We start from the raw sequence: 24,648 nt of genomic DNA, 5'->3' as shown, positions 1-24,648 counted from the left end.
CTTCACTGTCGCTCGGTCAAAATCCTGGAATTCCCTCCCTAAGAGCATTTTGGGTTAACCCACAGCTGTTCAAGAAGGCAGGTCACCCCCACCTTCTCAAGGGGCGATTAGGGACGGGCAATAAATGTTGGCCCAGCTACCCACATCCCACAAATGAATAAATTAATTTTAAAAATTAAGTCCTACCTGTCTCTAGAGTTGCCATATCATGTCAGAAGAGGTTGACTAGGAATAATTAAGTCTGTGTGAACTGGCATCAAAAGGTAACTTGATTAGCCCTGTTGCTAACTAATAAGGTGCAGCCACAGATATTCCAGATGGCTTTGCATGTTTACAATATTTCTGACTTGATTTCTAACACAGAGATTCTCCACAGCAGTGTGTGAGTGTGTGCAAATACTGCCCAGACGTCAAAGCGTTAAAAGCAACCTCGTCTCCAACAGATCTCATCTCTCTCTCTCTACTTTTCTTTGCTCAGACTGACGTCAGGGTCTGACTGTCTGTGGGTGTGTGTGTGTTTGTGTATGAGAGAGAGAGAGAGAGTTGTGTGGTGTGGTTTTGAAGGCTGGTGCTGTTTAAGACAGGGAGACAGGAATCCGAAGGGTTTGCAATTGATGTGACGGATCTGAGACACATACACACACAGACACTGACATAGAGAGAGGAATCACATACAGGAGTGTGTGTGTGTGTGTGCCTGAGCGGTACAGTCCAGTCCCAAAGGCGGAAGGGCTGGAATGACAGAGAGCTCAGAATGAGTGTTCCTCTGCTGAAAATTGGAGCTGTCCTGAGCACCATGGCCATGGTAACAAACTGGATGTCACAGACCTTGCCCACCCTGGTGGGACTCAACGGCACCAAACTCAGCTCATCACGGAACACCCAAAAAATAGTGAGTGTGCACCTTCTGTCTGCTCTAGGTTATACACGGCTGTCAAAGTCCGTCGCCTCGGAATAACCGGTGTTTATTTTTATTTTGCGTCTGTATCATTAGGGAAGACTTTTTGGAAAAAAAAAGGTGCAAAATGTTCCTCATTAAAGCGCCGTGAAATCCTTCCAATGCAGGCTAGTGGTGAATCATTCAATTCTTTTATTCTAAGTGTTGTTTTCGTTCTGAAAGTTGCTGGATCATTCAGGGTCCTGAGATGTGGGATTCTTCATGTTTGCAAATCCCCAGGGGGCTTTGGATTTTATCCGTTCCTTGGTGGTAGCAGTTTTCAATATCCACTTTAAAACAGAATGCTTCTGGTTGGGGGTGGGGTGGGGGGTGTAAGTATTTTGTAAAGTGGGAGATGCCCAATGTCCCACCAGAACTAATCGTTGGAAATTTTTGGCTTTTCCCCCGAGCAATTCCTCTCTTTTCTCTCAGTGCGGAGGAAGGGTCACTGGACCCGAAACGTTAACTCTGATTTCTTTCCCCAGACCTGCTGAGCTTCTCCAGCAATTTCTGTTCTTGGTTCTGATTTCCAGCGTCCGCAGTTTTTAACATTTAGTTTTTCTCTCTCTCTGTTCTCCTTCCTTCCTTCCTTCCTATCCACCCTCAGTTTTCCTTTCATCTCAAGCACCTTCATCATTTCCAAACCCCTGCTCCCTGATTTTTCCTCTTTTTAATTTTTATTGTCTCTGTCCAGTACGTCCCACTCTCCCCCTCCCCCAATGTTTTAGCTTGTACCTTGTTATATTACTTACCTCTGGATGAGATTTCCCCTCAATGTTATTTTCCAATTCTCCCCCCCTCTCCATGTCTGCATAATGTTCTCTCTCTCTCTCTCCCCCCTCCCAGTATATAACATACTGTGTTTGCCTGTTTGTCTCTCTCTTCCAATGTATATTATTTTTTCCCTCTCTCTCTCTCTCCCACTATTGAATGTTCTCTCTATCTCCCAGTATATCATACATTCTTTCTCTCCTGCATGTAACATTCTTTCTCTCGACTCTCTCTCCTAATGTGTTATATACTCCCTCTCTGTCTCTCTCCCTCTCTCTCCCCCGAGTATGTAACATTCTCTCTCACCCGTTTAATGCTCTCTTTCTGCCTCTCCATTACTGAACGTTTCCCCTCTCTCTCTCGCTAATATTTTTTCACCTCATTCCACTTGTCTCACTTGCATTTATAAGTTTTTTTTTAATATGATCTGTTTCATTAAATGATCCTATTTTTCAAGGTCAGATGTACTGGTGAGCAAAGAGTTAAGTCCCTAAATGTGAAATTCTAGAGTCTGAAATGGAAGGATTGGATTGAGATGTGAGAAACTGGATTTGTTCAAAGATAAAGATCAAAAGATGTCTGACAGCAAAACTGCAGAAGTTCTTAAAGTCTTAAAGGTGACGGTGAAGCGGAGCAAATATTTACATGAGTGATGTTTGCTGTTATTATGTTCAGAAAGGTTGGGTACTATTTTGATTTAGCCATTCATATCTCAGCCTCAGGGGTGTGCAGTTTTAATGGCAAGTATTTGTAATCTCACTGACTGCAATGATGGTATCAGAGACATTAATAACGCACCCAAATGATATTATTTTGAAGATATAGGATAGTGAATTTTTGTGGTTTATTTTATTATGAGTTTTTTTTTAAGAAAAACCTTTTAGTGTCAATTTACTGGTCTATCTCCTCCATGGTTTGCTTTTTCTATGCTTTTGTGATCTTGTCAGTATCTGCTTCCTTCTCAATCTCTCCAACATCACCTTTCCCTCTATTTGGCATTGTCTTTCCTCTCACACAAACATTTTTCTCTCCCTATGTCTCTCCATTTCTCTCTTACTCTGTTTCACTTTCCCTCTATCTCTATTTTCTCTTTCTTTCTGTTGCTTTCTTTTTTCTGTCTTTCTCTCTATCGTTTTGTTTTCTCTCTTTCAGTTTCTCCTGTCTCTCTCTCTCTCTCTCTCTCTGTTTATTTTTCTCTCCATATCTCTTTCTCTCTCTCCTACTCTCCAGTATTTCTTCTTCTTCTTCTTCTTCAAAGAGCCACTGTGAGATTGGAGATGCTGTTGCCAAAAGAGTAGCATTATGCTGTGTCTGGATACAGCAAGCCTAAGGCAGGGATGCCCTGTGTCGAGAGGAACATTCTGTGCACTTAACACAGTCAGTTGTAAATCAAAGGCAATAACAAACCTGAATGCATCTTGCATAATTAAACCACGAAGAAGTATTTCCTGTGTTTTGACAATCTGATAAAGCAAAATCTAAATATGGATTAATCTTTCTATCACTCAGGGAGCTGGGAGTTGAATTGATTCCTAGCAACAGGATGGCTGGTAAACATTTAATTAATCCAGCGATGTTTTAAAGCAAGTTACCATACTATAGGAATCGCTCATCCATGTTAATGAGAACACAAATTAATACCATTTTTCTTTGCTTCATAATAATCGTTTCCCCTGCTAATGTTCTCCCTGACACCGTCAATTGGTTTCTTGCTAGCATATCATTCTGTTTGCCATTGCTTTTCAGCTTGTGTGAGTCCAGGATAATTGTGTTCACGCCCCAATTCGCTTCACACCCCATCTATCACTCATGCACTTAGAGTAAATTACAGTAGAACATAATTGGCAACTGGAATGCTGATTGGTCATTCCTTTTGTCTGTTTGTCTGTCCTACCCCTTCTATTCCTTACCATATGCTCTCCCATGGCCTCATCAGCTGTTCGCTTCAGTTAGTCCACAGACCAGGCCAGATCCCTCGAAAAGGTAGCCCAGACTCTAACTTTGCTAGTTGTTTTAAGCAGAGGTAAAGTGGATATTCCAGGAGGGAATCAGCCGGTCCAACCACTTAGTTTTCAAACAAAACAGAATTTATTTACAAGATTACTGTATGAAACACATGCAACAGAAAACAGAATTCTGAATAACTTAACCTATTGGAAAACCCAACAGATCATCCCAACTTAATGATGCTGTTCCAAATGCCTGCAACAATCCCCATAAACACCCTTTGGCAGAAAATGTTAGATCAAACACAGGGTCTTACAGGAGAGAAGTCCGAGAGAGAGGACCAGCCTGGACCTGCTTCTGTGGGTCCAGAGACCTTTCTTCACACTAGTGTTAAAAAAAGCCAAACCAGAGAAAAGCTGAGCTGGAAGAACTGGCCACACCCCTTTCATTATACAAGTTGTTTTTTTTAAAAAAACTTGAAAGCCTTCTGTCTGAGGCAGTATCTGTTATCTACAATCAAATTGGCCCTAAAATCATACACCCCAGATGTATTGGAGTGTGTGTCATTTACAACCTCTCTAATAATAACCAAGGACAACGTAATCTTGTCAAAGCTGTAGCTTTGTCAGACTGCCCATCACCACCTCGACTCCTCAATCACCAATGTGTGGTCTAATTGTAAAACAGACCTTCATGGATGAGCTGGAAGCCAATGTTGTTCTCTCACAAGAACCTTAACATCCGTTTCCATTCGGCAGTCTGTCAGCTCGCAATGGGATTTGCAACCTTTGCATCCTGGTGGACCTTCAGATCCAACAGAGTATCCATAGCCATGATCTATCATTTGCCCACCATTACAACATCAACATGTGTCTCTCCCATTCCCCACTCAGCATGCTGATTCCCAGCTTCATCATGTCTGTCGTCTTCACTGATGCTAACTTGCCCCCATGTTCACCATTTCACCCATTTAGGTGATATCTCTCTAAACTCTTCTTATTCATATACCTATCCAAGTGTTTTTTAAACATTGTGATTGTATCAGCCTCCGTCACTTCCTTTGACCTATCACCTCCATCCCCACCTCCATTCACCTATTGTACTCTTTGCTACCTTCTCCCCAGTCCCACCCCACCATTTATCACTCCACCTTGGAGGCTCCCTGCCTCTATTCCTGAAATGTTGATTTTCTTGCTCCTCGGATGCTGCCTGACCTGCTGTGCTTTTCCAGCACCACTTTAATCTAAACTCTGGTTTCCAGCATCTGTAGTCCTCACTTTTGCCTCCATCATTTCCTCTGGCAGCCCATTCCGTGCATGCACCATCCTCTGCGTGAAAAAGTTGCCCCTTGTTTCCTTTTTGAATTTTTTCCCTCTTATCTGAAACCTCTAGTTCTGAACTCCACCTCCCCAGGGAAAAGACCTTGTCTATTTACCCTATCCATGCCCCTCATGATATTATAAACCTCTGTAAGGTCACCTTTCAGCCTCCAACATTCCAGGGAGAATACCCCAGCTTATTCAGCCTCTCCCTGTAGCTCAAATCCTCTAACCCTGGCAATATCCTTGTAAATCTTTTCTGCACCCTTTCAAGTTCAATATCTTTCCTACAGATCAGAATTAAACCACAGTATTCCAAACGTGGCCTAACCAATGTCCTGTCAAGTTGTTGGATAAACTCAAACCAAGGCAAGAGAGCAACTTGCAATGAAGAATCTGATTGGATGTCAGCAGTTTACAAGTCTCAAGAGAACAAAATAGAAATTGGAAAAGGTTTAGTGCCTGGCATTGTTGAGCAGCTGCTTTGAGGATGGTAAATTAGGTGACTGGTAACCTGGCATAACGTGACACTGTTTGCCCAGGGCGAGATCTGTGCGCTTCACTTCCCAGAATTGTCTTTGGGATTGGATGGCCAGGCAGAGTCTCCCATTTTCATCACAGAGTGGCCTCACTCCTGTTTCAAGCAGCTGGGTTGTTACCCCATTGGCTTGGACAGGGTATACAGCAGACCTTGGGTACCAACGAGGCAGGTGAACACAAAACACCTCCTCCACCCCACCTACTTCCAGCCCCTTGTTGGGAATCTCCAGTGCCTCCCACTGAATCATTAGAAGTGGATGAGTTTTTCTTCCAAGTCTGCCAATAGTCTCCCTCTTTCTATCAACATCTTTGCTCTGCTAGGCTTGATTAGATTAGATTACTTACAGTGTGGAAGCAGGTCCTTCAGCCCAACAAGTCCGCACCGACCCTGTGAAGTGCAACCCACCCAGACCCATTCTGCTACATTTACCCCTTACCTAACACTACGGGCAATTTAGCATGGCCAATTCACCTGACCCGCACATCTTTGGACTGTGGGAGGAAACCGGAGCACCCGGAGGAAACCCACGCAGACACGGGGAGAATGTGCAAACTCCACACAGACAGTTGCCTAGGCGGGAATTGAACCCGGGTCTCAGGCGCTGTGAGGCAGCAGTGCTAACCACTGTGCCACCGTACCGTGCCATGCCGTGCTTGGGTAAGCATCATTGAAGTTCTTCGTCACATTTGGAAATATTTGAGACGTCATGTGTTCAAGGATTGCAGCAGTAATGTCTCTAGTAAGTGTCTAATTTATTATAGTGTGACTCATTATTGTGAGTAATGTTCAGAGGTTGTCAGTAATGTCTCTATTTATAATGGAAATGGCCACTACAGGTACCTAGATATCATCCCATATGGTTCAGGGAACTGATTAATGCCTTGGTATTTTACCCCATTGCCATAACTCCAAGAAAAATTAATGTTTGCCTTTCACATTGAATAACTTCTATATTCACCATGACTTGGAGGAGCCAGTGTTGGACTGAGCTAGACAAAGTTAAAAATCACACAACACCAGATTATAGCCCAACAGGTTTAATTGGAAGCACTAGCTTTTGGAGCACTGCTCCTTCAGCAGGCACTCTGAAAGCTAGTGCTTCCAAATAAACCTGTTGGGCTATAATCTGGTGTTGTGTGATTTTTAACTTCAATATTCACCACATGGTAGCTCAGTGGTTGACATTGCTGCTGTGCATCACCAAAGACTTAGGTTCAGTCCCAGCCTTGGGTGACTGAGTGTCTGTGTGGAATTTGCACATTCTCCCTGTGTCTGCATGGGTTTCCTCCCACAGTCTAAAGATTAGATTAGATTACTTACAGTGGGGAAACAGGCCCTTCTGCCCAACAAGTCCACACCGACCCGCCACCCACCCATACCCCTACATTTACCCCTTACCTAGCACTACGGGCAATTTAGCACGGCCAATTCACCTGACCCACACATCTTTGGACTGTGGGAGGAAACCCACGCAGACACGGGGAGAACGTGCAAACTCCACACAGTCAGTCACCTGAGGCGGGAATTGAACCTGGGTCTCTGGCACTGTGAGGCAGCAGTGCTAACCACTGTGCCACCATGCCACCCACTGATCTGCAGGTTTGGTGGATTGGCTGTGCTAATTTGCCCATAGTGCCCAGGGGTGTGCAGGCTAGATGGATTAGCCATAGGAAATGCAGGGTTACGGGTGGGTGGGATGCTCTTTGGAGGGGTGCTGTGGATTCAATGGGCCCAAAAGCCCTGCTTCCATGCTGTAGGAATTCTGAGGGATATGGGTCAAAGGTCAGTATGTGGAGTTAGGCTGCAGATCAGCCAGGATCTTATTGAATGGTGGAACAGGCTAGAGGGGCCGAATGGCGCAATCCTGTTCCCATAAAATCTGTCATCCTCACCTGGTTTGGCTCAGCTGTGAGTCTGAACTGTTCTCTGAAATGGCTTAAGATGCCACTCAGTTCCAGGGTAATTAGGTATGAGCAACAAATGCCTTGTCAGTGGTGCCGAGATCCCCTGAAGGAATAAGTTAAATGTGGTGGTTCTGCAGCACAGTTTCCCCAGCCATCAGCTGACATGTTACTGGGTTACAGGGACCAAGGGATTCTGGGTCTAAATCTTGCTCAGGGCTGAGTTTGCCAAGATATGGAAGGTCATTAATTAAGGAGCTACACTGGGGTGCAAGTGGTTCCAACTCCTGTCTGCTAGCCAATTTAAATGGAAGCTGGGTAAACACATGCAGGCAAGAGGAAGAGAAACGTATGAGGACAGGGTGAGATGAATTGGGGTCTGAAGAGACTTGTGTGAAATATAAGTACCAGTTTGTACCAGTTGGCTTCAGTGAGCTGTTAAATTCGATGTAATCTTTCTAATAATAAGGGCAGCTGTGTACAACGCCGTCCAATCAATAGCATTGCCATAGAAACAGCAGATCTTCGTAGTGTCCTGGCTCATGTTTATCCCACAATTAGCACCTGAAATAGACGGTCCAATCATCAGCATCATATTGCTGTTTCGTGGTGGCTTGCTGTGTGCAAATTGGCCACCACATTTCCAACGTCACACCAGTGACTGCATTTCAGAAGCACCTCATCCAGGGTCAACTGATTTGGGATGTCCCAAGCTTTTGGAAGACTAATGGAAATGCAAGTGACACTTGCTCGGGTGCGGAGGTAGATGGCTGATTGAGTGTGGATAGGGTTGGTGCTAAACTGTGATGACTGTTGCGACTGAACTGCCCCCCGTTGCTTCCAGCCGAGAATGGACGTGATTTGCAAGTTGGGAGATGAGGGGAGAAAGACTGAGAAACTTGGGAAATAACATTTAGGAGCAGGAATAGACCATTCAGCCCTTCAAGTCCATTGAATAAGGTCATGGCTGACGTGGTTGGGATCTGAACCGCACTTTTCCGTCTGCACCCCCCAGCCCATAAGCCATGACCCCCTTGTCTGTCAACGCTCTATCTAACTCAGCCTTGCAGGTCATAGAATCGAATCCCGACAGTATGGAACGAGGCCATTTGGCCCATTGAGTCTGCAATGACCCTCCGAAGAACATCCCAGACCCAGGTTCTCATCCTGTCCCCAGAACCTCACGTTTCCCGGGATAAGCGATTTACCTTTTGCTGAACAAAAGAACTGTCTATCTCAGATTAAAAATGAACAACCTATCCAGCACCTACTGCCGTTTTTGGAAAATAGTTCCAAATATCTCGCACCTTTTGTGTGTGCCAGTACTTCCTAACATTTGTCCTGAATGTATACTTCACCAGTTTCCTCATTCCCCTGTCCCCACCTTACCCCAGTTCCAACGGTCCAGCTTAACATCATCCTCATGACCCTCCCATCTGTCAATCTTCCTCCCCACCTATTCACTCGACCCTCCACTCTGACCTATCACCTTTACCCCCACCTCCATCCACCTATTGCACTCTCAGCTACTTTCTTCCCAGCCCCACCCCCCTCCCATTTATCACTCCACTCCCAAGGCTCCCAGCCTCATTCCTGATGAAGGGCTTTTGCCCGCAACGTCGATTTTCCTGCTCCTTGGATGCTGCCTGACCTGCTGTACTTTTCCAGAACCACTCTAATCTTGACTCTCTCCTGAATGGTCTGGTCATAATTCTCAAACTATGCCCCCTAGTTCTACAGTCCCCAACTTTCTAAATTCTAGGGAAAACAGGCCTAATTTGTATAATCTTTCCTCATGAGTTAACCCCATGAAATCCAGGTATCATTCTAGTAAACCTATATTATGCTCTCTATTATACTCTAGCTTCCCTGAGGTATGGTGCCCAGATCTGCTCACAATGCAATTGGTTCTGCTGTAACGCATGTCTCTTCAACATGCATTGGCTATAACGCGATTAACGAGTTTAGATCATTATGTGTAGCATGAGAATTTCCATGACCTGTATCGGCTAAAATGCAATTCCAGCCCCATTAGTTTAAATGGCGTGGCCATTACGCGATTTTCACATAATTGTAGGGTCGCACAGGAGTGGAACTATCACATTATATCAGAACTGACTGTACTCCAAGTGGGGTCTAACCAGGGTTCTGTATAACATCTGCATCCTTGCACTCCACCCCTTTAGATGTAAGGGCCAGTATTCCAATAGCTTTCCTGATTTTATCCCAGGCTTGTCACAAAAAAATCATGATAGTTTCCGAGTCACCATTAGTTTTCAATTCCAGATTTTGTTTTTTGAGTAGCAGTTGAATTCCATCAGCCAGCAGTTGAACCCACACTCCCAGAGGATTATTACTAATCCAGTGACCTTACCACGGTCACCATTAGAGTTAGGTCAGTTCACTCATATTCTGACCAGGCCCACAAACCAAAGTGGCCGCAGCATGCCCCCCCAGTGATACCCTGGAAATGCACAATGTGATTATCGAAATGATGTGCAAATGAAGCAAGCGTGATGTGCCTGTGAATGCTTTGGAGTGCGGTGGAGGCAAGTTCAATTGAGGTAATCTAGGGGACATTGGACGATTGTTGGTGGAATTATAGATGAGGCCACTTCTGGAGCACACTTGCCTTCATTGTCGAGACCTTTGAGTATCGGAGTTGGGATGTTATGTTGGGGTTGTACAGGACATTGGTGAGGCCTCTTCTGGAGTATTGTGTCCAGTTGTTGTTGCCCTGTCATAGGAAAGATATTAACAAGATGGAGAGGGGTTTGGAAGAGATTTAGCAGGATGTTGCAGGGAATGGAGGGTTTGACTTATCGGGAGAGGCTGGATAGGCTGTGTTTTTTTTCACTGGAGCATTGGAGGTTTTTAGAAAGGGCAAACATAACGTGACTGATAGAATCTTTTCCAAGGGTTGGGGATTTGAAGACTAGGGGACATATGCTGAAGGTGATAGGAGAAGATTTAAAAAGGACACGAGGGGCAAATGTTTTACACAGAGGGTGGTTCGTGTGTGGAAAGAACTTCCTGAGGAAGTGGTGGATGTGGGTACAGTTACGACATTTAAAATACATTTGGGTAAGAGTATGACTGGAAAGGTTTGGAGGAATAAGGAACAAGTACAAGCCAGGGGGACTAGTTTAGTTTGGAAACATGGTCAGCAGGGACTGGTTGGACCGAAGGGTCTGTTTTCATGTTAGAACATAGAACATAGAACATAGAAAAATACAGCGCAGTACAGGCCCTTCAGCCCTCGATGTTGCGCCGATCCAAGCCCACCTAACCTACACTAGCCCACTTTCCTCCATATGCCTATCCAATGCCCGTTTAAATGCCCAGAAAGAGGGAGAGTCCACCACTGTTACTGGCAGGGCATTCCATGAACTCACGACTCGCTGAGCAAAGAATTTACCCCTAACATCAGTTCTATACCTACCTCCCTTTAATTTAAAGCTATGCCCCCTCGTAATAGCTGACTCCATACGTGGAAAAAGGTTCTCATGGTCAACCCTATCTAAACCCCTAATCATCTTGTACACCTTTATCAAGTCACCCCTAAACCTTCTTTTCTCCAATGAAAACAGCCCCAAGTGCCTCAGCCTTTCCTCATACGATCTTCCTACAATACCAGGCAACATCCTGTTAAACCTCCTCTGCACCCGTTCCAGTGCCTCCACATCCTTCCTATAGTATGGCGACCAAAACTGCACACAATACTCCAGATGCGGCCGCACCAGAGTCTTATACAACTGCAACATGACCTCAGGACTCCGGAACTCAATTCCTCTACCAATAAAAGCCAGTACGCCATATGCCTTCTTCACAGCACTATTTACCTGGGTGGCAACTTTCAGAGATCTGTGTACATGGACACCAAGATCCCTCTGCTCATCCACACTACCAAGTAGCCGACCATTAGCCCAGTAATCCATCTTCTTGTTACTCTTACCAAAGTGAATCACTTCACACTTAGTTACATTGAACTCCATTTGCCACCTTTCTGCCCAGCTCTGCAGCTTATCTATATGCAGTTGTATTACTCTATGACTCAGAACAATGTGGATGGATATGGTGAAAAGGCAGAAGATTGGCATTCAGTCACCGAATTGTAGGAGGTGCAATGGGCTGAATGGCCTCCTGCTGAACCATAACAATTCGGTGGAATGAGCAGCTGCGTTATTTTTTTTCTCATGATGATCGTCTGATTTCTTTCTCATCAGTGTGAGCAGCTTTTGAAATTAAGGGATTGTGAATGAGCTTATTAAAAACAAAACTTAGGTTTATCTCGCGACTTCACATATCCTTCAAGATGTCCAAAAGTGCTTCTCAATCAATGGATCCATCTGGACTGGGGTTAGTGAATGCTGAAGCCATCTTGGCCGCAGCAAGACTCCAGGAGCATCACAGAATGAATGATATGATACAGATGGTATTGGTTGATTGGGAAACAGGGAGAAGGTCCTACTTTCTTGTCTTACAAGAGAAAATAAGGAAACACATTTGTAGGTTCACAAAGCAAGAGCAACAAATGTCTCTCTCGACTCTGTTTTGAATGATTCTGTAGTAAATACAAGAGACAACTTGCAAGGCTCCCAGATAACATTAACGTTTGGACAGTTCACTCCAGAGGTGATGGTTGTGGACAAATATTAGCAAGAACCTTCTTAGAATAACACCCCCCCCCCCCCCCCCCACCCTTCCACACACACCCCACCCCCACCCCCCATTGGTGCTCTCGCTACTGCCAGTGAGACTTTTCCCATAGATTAATAGAGATGTACAGCACAGAAACCGACCCTTCATTCAACACGTCCATGCTGACCAGATATCCTACATTAATTTACTCCCAATTGCCAGCATTTGGCCATATCCCTCTAAACCCTTCCTAACCATGTAACCATCCAGATGCCTTTTAAATGTTGTAACTGTACCAGCCTCCACCACTTCCTCTGGCAGCTCATTCCATACACGCACCACCCTCTGCGTGAAAAAGTTACCCCCGAGGTCCCTTTTGAAACTTACCCCCTCACCTTAAACCTATGCCCTCGAGTTTTGACTCCCCTATCCTGGGGAAAAGTCTATTCACCCTATCCATGCCCCTCATGATTTTATAAATCTCTATAAGATCACCCCTCAGCTTCTGATGCTCCAGGGAAAACAGCCCCAACCTATTCAGCCTTTCCCTATAACTCAAACACTTCCACCCTGGCAACGTTCTTGTAGATCTTTTCTGAACCCTTTCAAGTTTCACAACATCCTTCCTAGAGTAGGGAGACCAGAATTGAATGCAGTATTCTGAAAGCGGCCTAACCAATGTCCTGTATAGCCCCAAAATGACTACCCAGCTCCAATTCTCAATCCACTGACCAATATAGGCAAGTGTACCAAATGCCTTCTTCACTATCCTGTCTACCTGCAACTCCACTTTCAAGGAACGATGAACCTACACCCCAAGGTCACTTGTTTATCTACACTCCCCAGGACGTAATCATTTAAGTGGGTCTCCCAAGCGGGATGTGAACCCACATGCCTTAGACTCAGGAGCTTTCCACTGAGCCACACCTGACATTGGATTAAGTTTGAGTTCAAGACAAGCTCTTCTGTAAGTCTCTTCTGCAGACATTTTTGACAGTTCCTTATTATTCACCAGTCATACTGACTTTGCAATCAATAACTACAGAACGAGGACAATTCTGATCTGTCTGTTTAATTCCCATCCACCTTGGATGGTTCTGACCTCTCATTGATTCGCTGGCTGGCAGGCAGAATTCTCTCAGTCAATTGTTTTTGTTTGTTGATTTGTTGTTTCCTTTCCTCCTTCCCGACTTATCAGCGGACAGGGAATATTGGAATTTTCTGTATTCAGCTTTTGATGTGCACACCCTCGCTTGCTCAGAGCTGACAGCTCTCTCTCACTGAGAAGCCTCTCTCGGTGGAAGTTCTTTTTTGAACCCTGCGATCAGGTGGGCGATCAATAAGAGAGGCAGGATGTGCCAAAATGCTGGACAGCTAATGAAATGCTGTGTAGACATCACAGTTTATTTGCTAGTGAAGGTGTCAGACGATTCAACTTCTCCAGGCAGTGAGAAAGACAAATTACTCAACAAGTCCGCACGGGCCATGCTCATTGAAAGACGATGTCAATGGCAGCTACATTCTATAGTTTCCATGGGGTTTGTTAGCATCCACCAACTACCAAGCTGTAGTCTTATTCTAACCTCCCACAAGGCAGAAGTAATGGGATGGAGTAGTCCCCCGTTGTCTGGATGAGTGCAGCTCCAGCCAAACTCAAGAAGCTTGACAGCACCCAGGTCGAAACAACCCATTTGATTAATGCCTATGACTGCTATGATGATGCTTTAACATGGTTATTTTGCCATTGGGTTTTTCTTCAAGAGAGTTCGTAAAGGCAGAGATGTCAACATGTCTACTTGAACAATGACAGGGGAGCGGCCCGTTCTCCCAGTACAGGTTTTTTTACTAGTTTGGTTTAGTTGTAGCAGTCAGAGATGGTCCAGGTAAATTTAGGGTCAGGGTGGAATGTGTTGGTGACGTTGATGAATTGCTCAACCTCCTCGCGAGAGCACGAGATGGCGCCAATGCAGTCATCAATGTAGCGGAGGAAGAGGTGGGGAGTGGTGCCGGTATAATTACGGAAGATCGACTGTTCTACGTAGCCAACAAAGAGACAGGCATAGCTGGGGCCCATACGGGTGCCCATGGCTACCCCTTTAGTCTGGAGGAAATGGGAGGATTCGAAGGAGAAATTGTTATTGGTGAGAACCAGTTCGGCCAAACGAATGAGAGTGTTGGTGGAAGGGGACTGTTGGGGACGTCGGGAGAGGAAGAAACGGAGGGCTTGGAGGCCCTGGTCATGGCGGATGGAGGTGTAGAGGGATTGGATATCCATGGTGAAGATGAGGAGTTGGGGGCCGGGGAAACGGAAGTCTTGGAGGAGGTGGAGGGCGTGACCAGGCAACATCCTGGTTAATCTCCTCTGCACCTTTTCCAATGCTTCCGTATGCTTCCTATAATGGGACAACTAGAACTGTACACAATACTCCATTTGAGGCCATACAATTGCAGCATGATATCATGACTCCGGAACTCAATCCCTCTACCAATAAAGCCTAACACACCGTATGTCTTCTTAACAACACATCAACTTGGGTGGCAGCTTCAGGGATGTGCATTGTGTACAGATTGCCTGAGGAGGTGGTAGAGGTAAGTACATTTTAAAGGCATTTGGACAGGTACAGAGATAAGAAAGGGTTTAGATGGATAGAGGCCAAATGCAGGAAAATGGGACTAGGTTAGTTGAGAAAACCTGGTCAGCATGGACAAGGTTGGGCTGAGAGGACTGTTTCTCTGCTGTTATGACTCTACAAACTCTTTTAAAAGCACGGTACACTGGCAACTTTGGAGAGATTAAAATCCAGGATGTGCCAAATTGGAGAAGTGAGAGGTAGTGTCATAGAGATGTACAGCACGGAAACAGACCCTTCGGTCCAACCCGTCCGTGCTGACCAGATATCCCAACCCAATCTAGTCCCACCTGCCAGTATCCAGCCCATATCCCTCCAAACCCTTCCTATTCATATACCCATCCAGATGCCTTTTAAATGTTGCAATTGTATTAGTTTCCACCACTTCCCCGGCAACTCATTCCATACCCGTACCATCCTTTGTGTGAAAAAGTTGCCCCTTAGGTCTCGTTTATATCTTTCCCCTCTCACCCTAAACTTATGCCCTCTAGTTCTGGACTCCCCCACACCGGAGAAGAGAGTTTGCCTATTTATCCTACCCATGCCCCTCATGATTTTGTAAATCTCTATAAGGTGACTCCTCAGCCTTCGATGATCCAATTGAAAACAGCCCCAATCTCTCCCTACAGCTCAAATTCTCCAACCTTGGCAACATCCTTGTAAATCCTTTCTGAACCCTTTCAAGATTCAGAACTCCTTCTGATAGGAAGGAAACCAGAATTGCACATCATATTCCAAAAGTGAACTAACCAATGTCCTGTACAACCGCAACATGACCTCCCAACTCCTGTACTCAATACTTTGACCAATAAAGGAAAGCATACCCCAAACGCCTTCTTCACTATCCTATCTACCTGCAACTCCACTTTCAAGGAACTATGAACCTACACTCCAAAGTCATTTTGTTCAGCAACGCTTCCTAGGACATTATCATTAAGTGTATAAGTCCTGCTAAGATTTGCTTTCCCAAAATGCAGCACCTCGCATTTATCTGAATTAAACTCCATCTGCCACTTCTCAGCCCATTGGCCCATCTGGTCCAGATCCTGTTGTAATCTGAAGTAACCTTCTTCACTGTCCACTACACCTCCAATTTTGGTGTCATCTGCAAACTTGCTGACTGTAACTCTTATTCTCACATCCAAATCATTTATACAAATGATGAAAAGTAGAGGACCCAGCACCGATCCTTGTGGCACTCCACTGGTCACAGGCCTCCAATCTGAAAAACAACCCTCCACCACCACCCTCTGTCTTCTACCTTTGAGTCAGTTCTGTATCCAAATGGCTAGTTCTCCTTGTATTCCATGAGATCTAAGCTTGCTAATCAGTGTCCCATGGGGAACCTTTTCGAATGCCTTACTGAAGTCCAAATAGATCATGTCTACCACTCTGCCCTCATCAAACCTCTTTGTTGGCTCTTCAAAAACCTCAATCAAATTTGTGAGACATGATTTCTCACGCACAAAGCCTTGTTGACTATCCCTAATCAGTCCTTGCCTTTCCAAATACATGTACATTCTGTCCCTCAGGATTCTCACCAACAACTTGCCCACCATCGACGTCAGGCTCACTGGTCTATAGATCCCTGGCTTGTCTTTACTGCCCTTCTTAAACAGTGGCACCATGTTAGCCAACCTCCAGTCTTCCGGCACCTCACCTGTGACTATTGCTGATACAAATATCTCAGCAAGGGCCCAGCAATCACTTCTCTAGGTTCCCACAGAGTTGTAGGGTATACCTGATCGTGTCCTGGGAATTTATCCCCTTTTATGTGTTTCAAGACATCTGGCATTTTCTCCTCTGTAATATGGACATTTTTCAAGGTATCACCATCTATTTCCCAACAGTCTATATCTTCCATATCCTTTTCCATAGTAAATACTGATGCAAAGTACTCGTTTAGTATCTCCCCTATTTTCTGTGGCTCCACACAAAGGCCGCCTTGCTGATCTTTGAGGGGCTCTATTCTCTCCCTAGTTACCCTTTTGTTCTTAATGTATTTGTAAAAACACTTTGGATTCTCTTTAACTCTATTTGCCAAAGCTATCTCATGTCCCCTTTTTGCCCACCTGATTTCCCTCTGCCTTTATACTCTTTTAAGGATTCACTCGCTCTGTCCTGTCAATACCTTATCCACCCCTCAATTTCTTTAGTTATCCAGCATTCCCTGCACCTACCAGCCTTTTCTTTCACCCTGACAGGAATATACTGTCTCTGGACTCTTGTTATCTCATTTCTGAAGGCTTCCCATTTTCCAGCTGTCCCTTTACCTACGAATATCTGCCCCCCAATCAACTTTGAAAGTTCTTGCCTGATACCATCAAAATTAGCCTTCCTCCAATTTTGAACTTCAACTGGTAGATCTAGTCTATCCTTTTCCATCACTATTTTAAAACTAATAGAATTATGGTCGCTGGCCCCAAAGTGCTCCCCCACTGACACCTCAGTCACCTGCCCTGCCTTATTTTCCAAGAGTAGGTCAAGTTTTGCACCTTCTCTAGTAGGTACATCCACATACTGAATCAGAAAGTTTTCTTGTACACACTTAACAAATGCTTCTCCATCCAAACCTTTAACACTATGACAGTCCCAGTCTATGTTTGGAAAGTTAAAATTCCCTACCATAACCACCCCATTATTCTTACAAATAGCTGAGACCTCCTTACAAATTTGTTTCTCAATTTCCCTCTGCCTATTAGGGGGTCTATAATACAATCCCAATAAGGTGATCATCCTTTTCTTATTTTTCAGTTCCATCCAAATAACTTCCCTGGATGTATTTCCAGGAATATCCTCCCTCAGTACAGCTGTAATGCTATCCCTAATCAATAACCCAATTCCTCTTCCTCTCTTGCCTCCCTTTCCGTCCTGACTGTAGCATTTGTATCCTGGAACATTAAGCTGCCAGTCCTGCCCATCCCTGAGCCATGTTTCTGTAATTGCTATGATATCCCAGTCCCATGTGTCTAACCATGCCCTGAGTTCATCTGCCTTCCCTGTTAGGCCTCTTGCGTTGAAATAAATGCAGTTTAATTTATCAGTCCTCCCCTGTTCTCTGCTTTGTCCCTGCCTGCCCTGTTTGACTCACTTCTTTTTTCATTCCTCAGTATTTCCCTGGGTCCCACACCCCCCACTTCCCCTTACTGGTTTAAATCCTCCTGAGCAGTGTCAGAAAACTACTGTGTACCCAGAGGACATAGATTTAAGATCATTTTACAGTGGAGGACATTATTTTTAACTCAACGATTTGTAATGCGCTGTTTGCTTACCTTTTTCATGGGGTGTGGGCATCACTCATTTGTTGCCTATCTTTAATTGACTTAGAATGGAATCTCTCGCTGGGCTATTTCAGAAGGAAGTTAGTAGCCAAAGCCATTGCTGTGGTTCTGGAGTCACATGTAGGCCAGGCCTGGTAAAGATGGTAGATTTCCTTCCCTAGAGAATATGAGTGAACCCAGGTTGGGGTACTTTGAGCAATTGGATATAGTTGTCATGGACATCATCACTGAAACTAGCATCTAGTTCCAGGTTTATGAATTGAATTTAAGTTCTCCAAACCTCTGTTGGCATTATTATAATATGCCTTCATCTTTGACTGAGCACAAAACATTGTGGAAAGAGCAGTGGAGGGGTGTGTGTGTGTGTGTGTGTGTGTGTGTGTGTGTGTGTGTGTGTGTGTGTGTGTGTGTGTGTGTCTAACCTTCCAATGGGCTGTCCCATATTCGACAGGCTGAACGGCCTGTTCCTGTGCACTCAGGTTCCCTGATCATTTTAGGTTCTCTCCTGAGGTGTGGCCACTAGGAGTTGGTATTAAGGGGAATTAGCAGACAAATCAGCTCTCTTTAAAGTTTGAAGTGGGTTAAAGGAAATGGACAAAGATAAAGCTTTTAAAAAAAATCCCCCACTGAAAGCAAAAAAGTCTAAGAAAAAATTACAGCAACGACGAGCAGAGTTTGTCTGTGCCAGTCTGTTCTGACTATGTGTCAAATGAACAGGGCTTAAGCAGTTGAAATCTCTTACCAAATGGGCATCTTCAAGCACCTTCTGCCAACTGCCATATTAAATATGATTATCCCCATTGTATAAGTCCTTTGAGTGCCAGTCCCTACTGCAGTCAGATCTGCTGGGCTGTTACCTTGGGTACCATCTAACCTATTCAGACTAATTAACAAGAGCAATGGTTTCATCTTAACCAGGGTCTGTGTTAGATAGGTTAGTAAACGTAGTCTAATCATAATGTCCCTATGACAGCCTGCCATTGATTTCCTCGTAGCTTCAAATGATTTTCTCAAGATTTTACTGTTGCCAACAGAATTTCATGGACTGATTAACAAGCATGCATATTGAATGGAACATTGGCTGTCTCCATAATTGATCTTATTTTGTGGTATGAGTGCATGTCGATAATGAGAATATCCTTTTTCATAAACTAAAAATGTGAGCACATCCGATTATTTCCTTAAACATAAGCCGGCACAGCACAGTTTATCACCGCCTGTCTGTTTGACCCTTATGATGTACAGAAATTCTAAATCACCAGGAGACCAGCAGAAAGCAGCAAATTCGTGTCAATCAGCAGGGAAAGCAGAGGTCACAAGAAATCCAGAACTGAGCTAATGGCATCCAGACAGGGATAAGATCGCTTATAGTGTTGAGAGCAACTCTTTCTCAGAGCTGCATGCTGCAATGATAAGTCTAGAGAGGCAGCACTGTTATGATCCTAGCGAGCATTGTGTCACCTTTTTGGTATCGCTGCTCTAATTATCTCCCTCTCTTTCCCCAGAGCCCTGCAGTTTTTCTTCCATTTTCTAGGGTATATCCAATTTCCATCCAGAACTGCATTCCAGACCATCACAGCACGCTGGCTGGAATTTTCCCAGCCCTGGACCCATGGAGCTATTGATGGTCCAGTTGGAAAAACAGGGGGAGATCAGCAGAAATTGACACTGAGACGAGAAAACTCCAATTCTTCAACCAAGAATTGAACGGTGAAATGAGAATCTCACTAGTGGCTGAGAACTGGCCTGTCTGGTGAAATGAGAATCTCACTAGTGGCTGAGAACTGGCCTGTCTGTATCTGTTTCCATTGCCATTGATACCTAAGCTCACCTCATTGATGTGCTGTTTCCTATTCCCCCACCTTGCAGGTATAAACTAGATGGTAACAATTTCTGAGTGAACGTTGAAGTGGATACTTAGTGACTCCAGTTCATTCAAACTTGAACCTTGGCAATCAGAGACCACCATCTCAGGGCGCACCCACGGACTGTGACTGCCTCATAGAACCATATAGCCACAGAGTTATACAGCACGGAAACAGTGGTTCAACTCATCCATGTCGACCAGGTTTCCTGAACCAAACCAGTGCTAGTTACCTGCATTTGACCCATATCCCTCTAAACCTTTGCTACTCTTGTAGCTATCCAAGGATCTTCTAACTGTTAAAACTGTAACTGCATCTCCCACTTCCTCTGTCAGTTACGCACACAAACAACCCTCTTGTGTGAAAATGCTGCCCCTCAGGTCCTTTTTAAATCTTTCTCCTCTCACCTTCAAAATATTCCCTCGAGTTTTGAGATTCCCCACTCGAGGGAAGGGACTGATTAGACTATTTACAGTGTGGAAGCAGGCCCTTTGGCCCAGCAAGTCCATACCGACCCACCATCCACCCATTCCGCTACATTTACCCCTTTTACCTAACACTACGGGCAATTTAGCATGGCCAATTCACCTGACCTGCACATCTTTGGACTATGGGAGGAAACCGGAGCACCCGGAGGAAACCCACGCAGACAAGGGGAGAATGTGCAAACTCCACACAGACAGTCGCCTGAGTCAGGAATTGAACCGGGTCTCTGGCGCTATGAGGTAGCAGTATTGACCACTGTGCCACCGTGCCGGACCTTTCTCTGTTCACCTTATCTATGACCCTCATAATTTTATAAACCTCAATAATGTCATCCCTCAGCCTCCCATATTCTATTGAGAAATGCCCCAGCCTATGCAGCCTCTCCCTATAACTCAAACCCTCCAGTCCTGTCAACAGCCTGGTAAATATTTTCTGAACCCTCTCCATTTTCATAATATCCTCATAGTTAAGAATCCGTTTACTCTGCTTTGGCTCTGTAACCCGATCAGTTAATTGAGATCAATCAAACTCAATTTCAAATATTTCCACTGACGCACTCCTTCCCCCAGAATCTACGACCTTTGATGGAGAGAGTTCCAGACTTCTTCACCTTTTATGTGAACAATTATTACTTGTAATCACCTCAGAACAATCCAGATCTAATTATAAGGTTATGGCACTGGGTTTTGGATGCCCCCAGCAATATCTCTGTGTTTATTCATTCACGGGATGAATGGGCCAGCATTTGTTTCCCATTCCTAATTGCCACCGGAGAATGTGATGGTGAGCTGCCTTAATCCATTGTAGGTCGACCCACAATGCTATTAAGGAGGGAGGTCCAGGATTTTGACCCAGCGACAGTGAAGGAACAGCGTTATATTTCCAAGCCAGGGTGGTGATTGGCTTGGAGACGAGCTTGCGGCTGCATTATTGAATGCTTCTGAACATCTGAAAAATCCGCAATTCGATCACCCCTTAATCTTGATGAAGGAGCCTTGATCTTGAGTGAAGGTGAATCATCTCAAACATAAAGTTAAAAATCACACAACACCAGGTTATAGTCCAGCAGGTTTAATTGGAAGCACACTAGTTTTCGGAACGTCGCTCCTTCATCAGTTAATCACCTGATGAAGGAGCGTCGCTCCGAAAGCTAATGTACTTCCAATTAAACTTGTTGGACTAACCTGGTGTTGTGTGATTTTTAACGTTGTACACCCCAGTCCAACACCGGCATCTCCAAATCATCTCAAACATAGAGAGGCTGTAGGCAGGAGGTTTAATCAGAGCTGGTCTGATCCTTTGGCCACACAAAGCTTGCAACGTGAAAGTGATTCATTAGTGCATAATAGCTTCATGGACAACCTACACTGTTTTAATTCCAACGACCAGATAATTTTGTACTTTATTTTGCAAAAAGTCCTTCCTTTTGTGTTGTTTCACTCAAATTATTGGAAAGTCTGTTAACAAGTCCAAGTAATTAAGAATATAGCAACGCAATTAAAAGGATTAGATTGCATTACACACAACAGCCACCTCTACTGTACTGCAGTAACTCCAGCTCATTAAACCCTGTTAACGAGATCAAGGGAGTTCCAATCCGTTGCACTGGTAGACTTGAGGGAACGAGGGAGAACAGTGTTTGTACACTGATAATACAGTGGAGTTCTTTCCTCTAACTAAATGTTGAGGGGTGAACAAATCTATCGCTTTATGCGCCTTCTGATCTCAGCTGCTTATTAATTCTCTGAACACTGGAGATTATTGCCAGATGATAAAAAAATCTCAGCAGAGCTGAAAATGTGTTGCTGGAAAAGCGCAGCAGGTCAGGCAGCATCCGAGGAGAAGGAGAATCGACATTTTGGGCATGAGCCCTTCTTCAGGCCAAAGGGCTTCAGGAAAAAATCTTAGCACTCCATTTGACCCCAGCATGCTTCAAACCTGATGTCCTACACGCCACCTGACGAAGGAGCAGCCCTGTGGAAGCCTTTGATTTTAAGTAAATCTGTTGGACTTTAACCTGGTGTCATGTGACATCCGACTACGCTTGAGAGTGTGTTGCTGGAAAAGCACAGCAGGTCGGGCAGCATCTGAGGAGCAGGAGAATCGACATTTCCGGCCGGAGCCCTTCAGGAGGATTCCTGATGAAGAGCTCCGACCCAAAGCGTCGATTCTGACTTGCTGCGCTTTTCCAGCAACACACTCTCGACTCTGATCTCCAGCATCTGCAGATCTCACTTTCTCCTAGTTGATTTCTGACTATGTCCTACTCATCAGTGACACTGCTTTCCACAGAAGTCTTCAAACTCAGTCTATACTACTAAATATACAGCGTTAACATCTCCAAGGTTAAAAGAAAAAATTCCATTACAGGATATGGGTGCCACTGCTAAAACTATCTGTTTTTTTTTTGAGTTGTGCATGTGTAGGTGCAAGACATGGTGAAAACATCAAATAACTTTATTAATATTCCACCACCAGAAACATAAACACCCATGTGGCCAAGGGACTACTGACAAGCAAAACCCAGAGTGACCAATGCTAAAGCTATCATTTATTGCCTGTTCCCAATTACTTTGGGAAGGTGCTGGTGAGTCACCTCCTTAAGAACAACTGAATGTTTCCTGGGCCATTTCAGAGGACAGTTACGAGTCAATCCTATTACTGTAGGTCTGGAGTGATATGTAGGCCAGACGAGGTAAGGATGGCAGATTTCCTTCCTAAAAAGGATATTAATGAACTAGGTGAGATTTTATAGAAGTTTGGTCGTTACATATTCACAGTATAGCATTGATTACCTCAGTTGATTGGACAGTTGGTTTACAATGCAGAGTGATGCCACTCAGCATGAGTTCAACTCCAGCACCAGCTGAGATTACTGTGAATGACTCTCCTTCTCAGCATTCCCCTCTGCCTGAGGCCTGGTGATCCTCAGGTCAAACCACCTCCAGTCATCTCTCACTGATGACCTTTGCTGAGTCACTGAATTCACTATCTAAGTTTGTCATGGGTTTCTAGTCCAGTGGGGTGGCACAGTGGCTGGCACTGCTGTCTCACAGTGCCAGGGACCTGCGTTCGATTCCAACCTCAAGTGACTGTCAGTGTGAAGATTGCACATTCTCCCTGTGTCTGCATGGGCTTCCATCGGGTGCTCCGGTTTCCTCCCACAATCCAAAGATGTGCTGGTTAGATGAACTAGCCATGCTAAATTACACATAGTGTTCAGGGTTGTGTAGATTAGATGCATTAGTCTGAGGTAAATACAGGATAATAGGGTAGGTAAATGGGTCTGGGAGGGTTTCTGTTTGGAGGGTCAATGTGGACTTGTTGGGCCAAAGGCTGTTTCTATATAGATTCTCCATAGGGATTCTAAGATTCAATGTCCCAGCATCCAAACATGCACACAGCAATCTCCCACAGATAGTGTTGAACTAACCCATTGTTTGATGATATTGAGAAATGTATTAGATGACATGCTGGGAAGATTGATTCCTCTCCCCTTCAAAATTATACCCTACGGTCTTTTACATCCACCCTTAATATCTGAAAGACAGCACTTCTGATACTGCACCACTCGCTCAGTAGTGTACTGAGAACGGCCACCCAGACCTTGTGCTCTGACCTCTGGAGTGGGACTTGAACCCACCACCATTTGAGTCACAGTCAGAAGTGCCATCCAGTGATTCACGCCTAAAATGGTTTTCATTAAGATTCAGGAAAGGCCAGTGGTTTGAACATCGACCAGCTGTTGTAGCTAATAGTCCTGATGGACTTCGGCTGTAAAACTGTCACCTGCTGAAAGTCCCAGTGCTCATTAACAGTCCAGCACCAGAAGATGACAAGCAGTGCCCTGTCTCTCCTATTCCTGTTGAACACAAAGAACTGATCAAAAATGCAAGTCATCAAGGAGGCCATGCAGCCCATTGTGGCTGTACTAGCTTTTAGAAAGAGCTTTCCAATTAGTCTCACTCTCCCCAGCTCTGTCTCTAGAGCCCTGCAGGTTTCCCCCTTTGAAGCATTCGTCTAGTTCCACTGAAAGCATGAAAAATAGAAAGCTGGCCTGCTATACAATATGATTACAGATAATCTTAGGCTTTGCTGCTCAAATCCTTTGATTCTTTGAGAGTCTAAAAACCCATTCATCTCAGCCTTTACCCTTTTGGAATCTGTTTCACCTCTTGCTGGCAACAAGTTCCAGGTCACATCTCTCTGCATTTTCACACAAAAAAATGTTTCCTCATCTAACTCTGGGACTTTGCTCTTTGCTTTGTTCACAGAAGGGGAGGGGTGTTGCAGAGTTACCGTTGAAATCCGACTGAATCCCAGAGTGGA

General features: G+C 44.7%; 1 protein-coding gene across 5 annotated transcripts in view; it reads left to right on the top strand.

Annotated features, from left to right (window-relative positions):
• The first annotated feature begins 588 nt into the window (after positions 1 to 588).
• The window catches only part of olfm2a (olfactomedin 2a), a 294,040-nt gene continuing 269,980 nt past the window's right edge, over positions 589 to 24,648 (top strand). The window contains exons 1-2 of one of the 5 annotated variants that reach the window (XM_060854990.1): positions 589 to 892; positions 16,422 to 16,463. In XM_060854990.1, the coding sequence (XP_060710973.1) occupies positions 755 to 892; positions 16,422 to 16,463 (180 nt within the window). In that variant the 5' untranslated portion in view covers positions 589 to 754. Of the gene's footprint in view, positions 899 to 5,881; positions 5,890 to 8,993; positions 9,035 to 16,421; positions 16,464 to 24,648 lie in introns of all 5 variants that reach the window. The other 4 variants (XM_060854992.1, XM_060854994.1, XM_060854991.1 and 1 more) reach the window with 4 other exon arrangements.

This window comes from Hemiscyllium ocellatum, chromosome 45 (genome assembly GCF_020745735.1).
Source record: "Hemiscyllium ocellatum isolate sHemOce1 chromosome 45, sHemOce1.pat.X.cur, whole genome shotgun sequence".
Lineage (NCBI taxonomy): Eukaryota > Metazoa > Chordata > Chondrichthyes > Orectolobiformes > Hemiscylliidae > Hemiscyllium > Hemiscyllium ocellatum.
The sequence above is the reverse complement of the archived record's forward strand: the minus strand, read 5'-3'. Positions and strand labels throughout refer to the sequence as shown.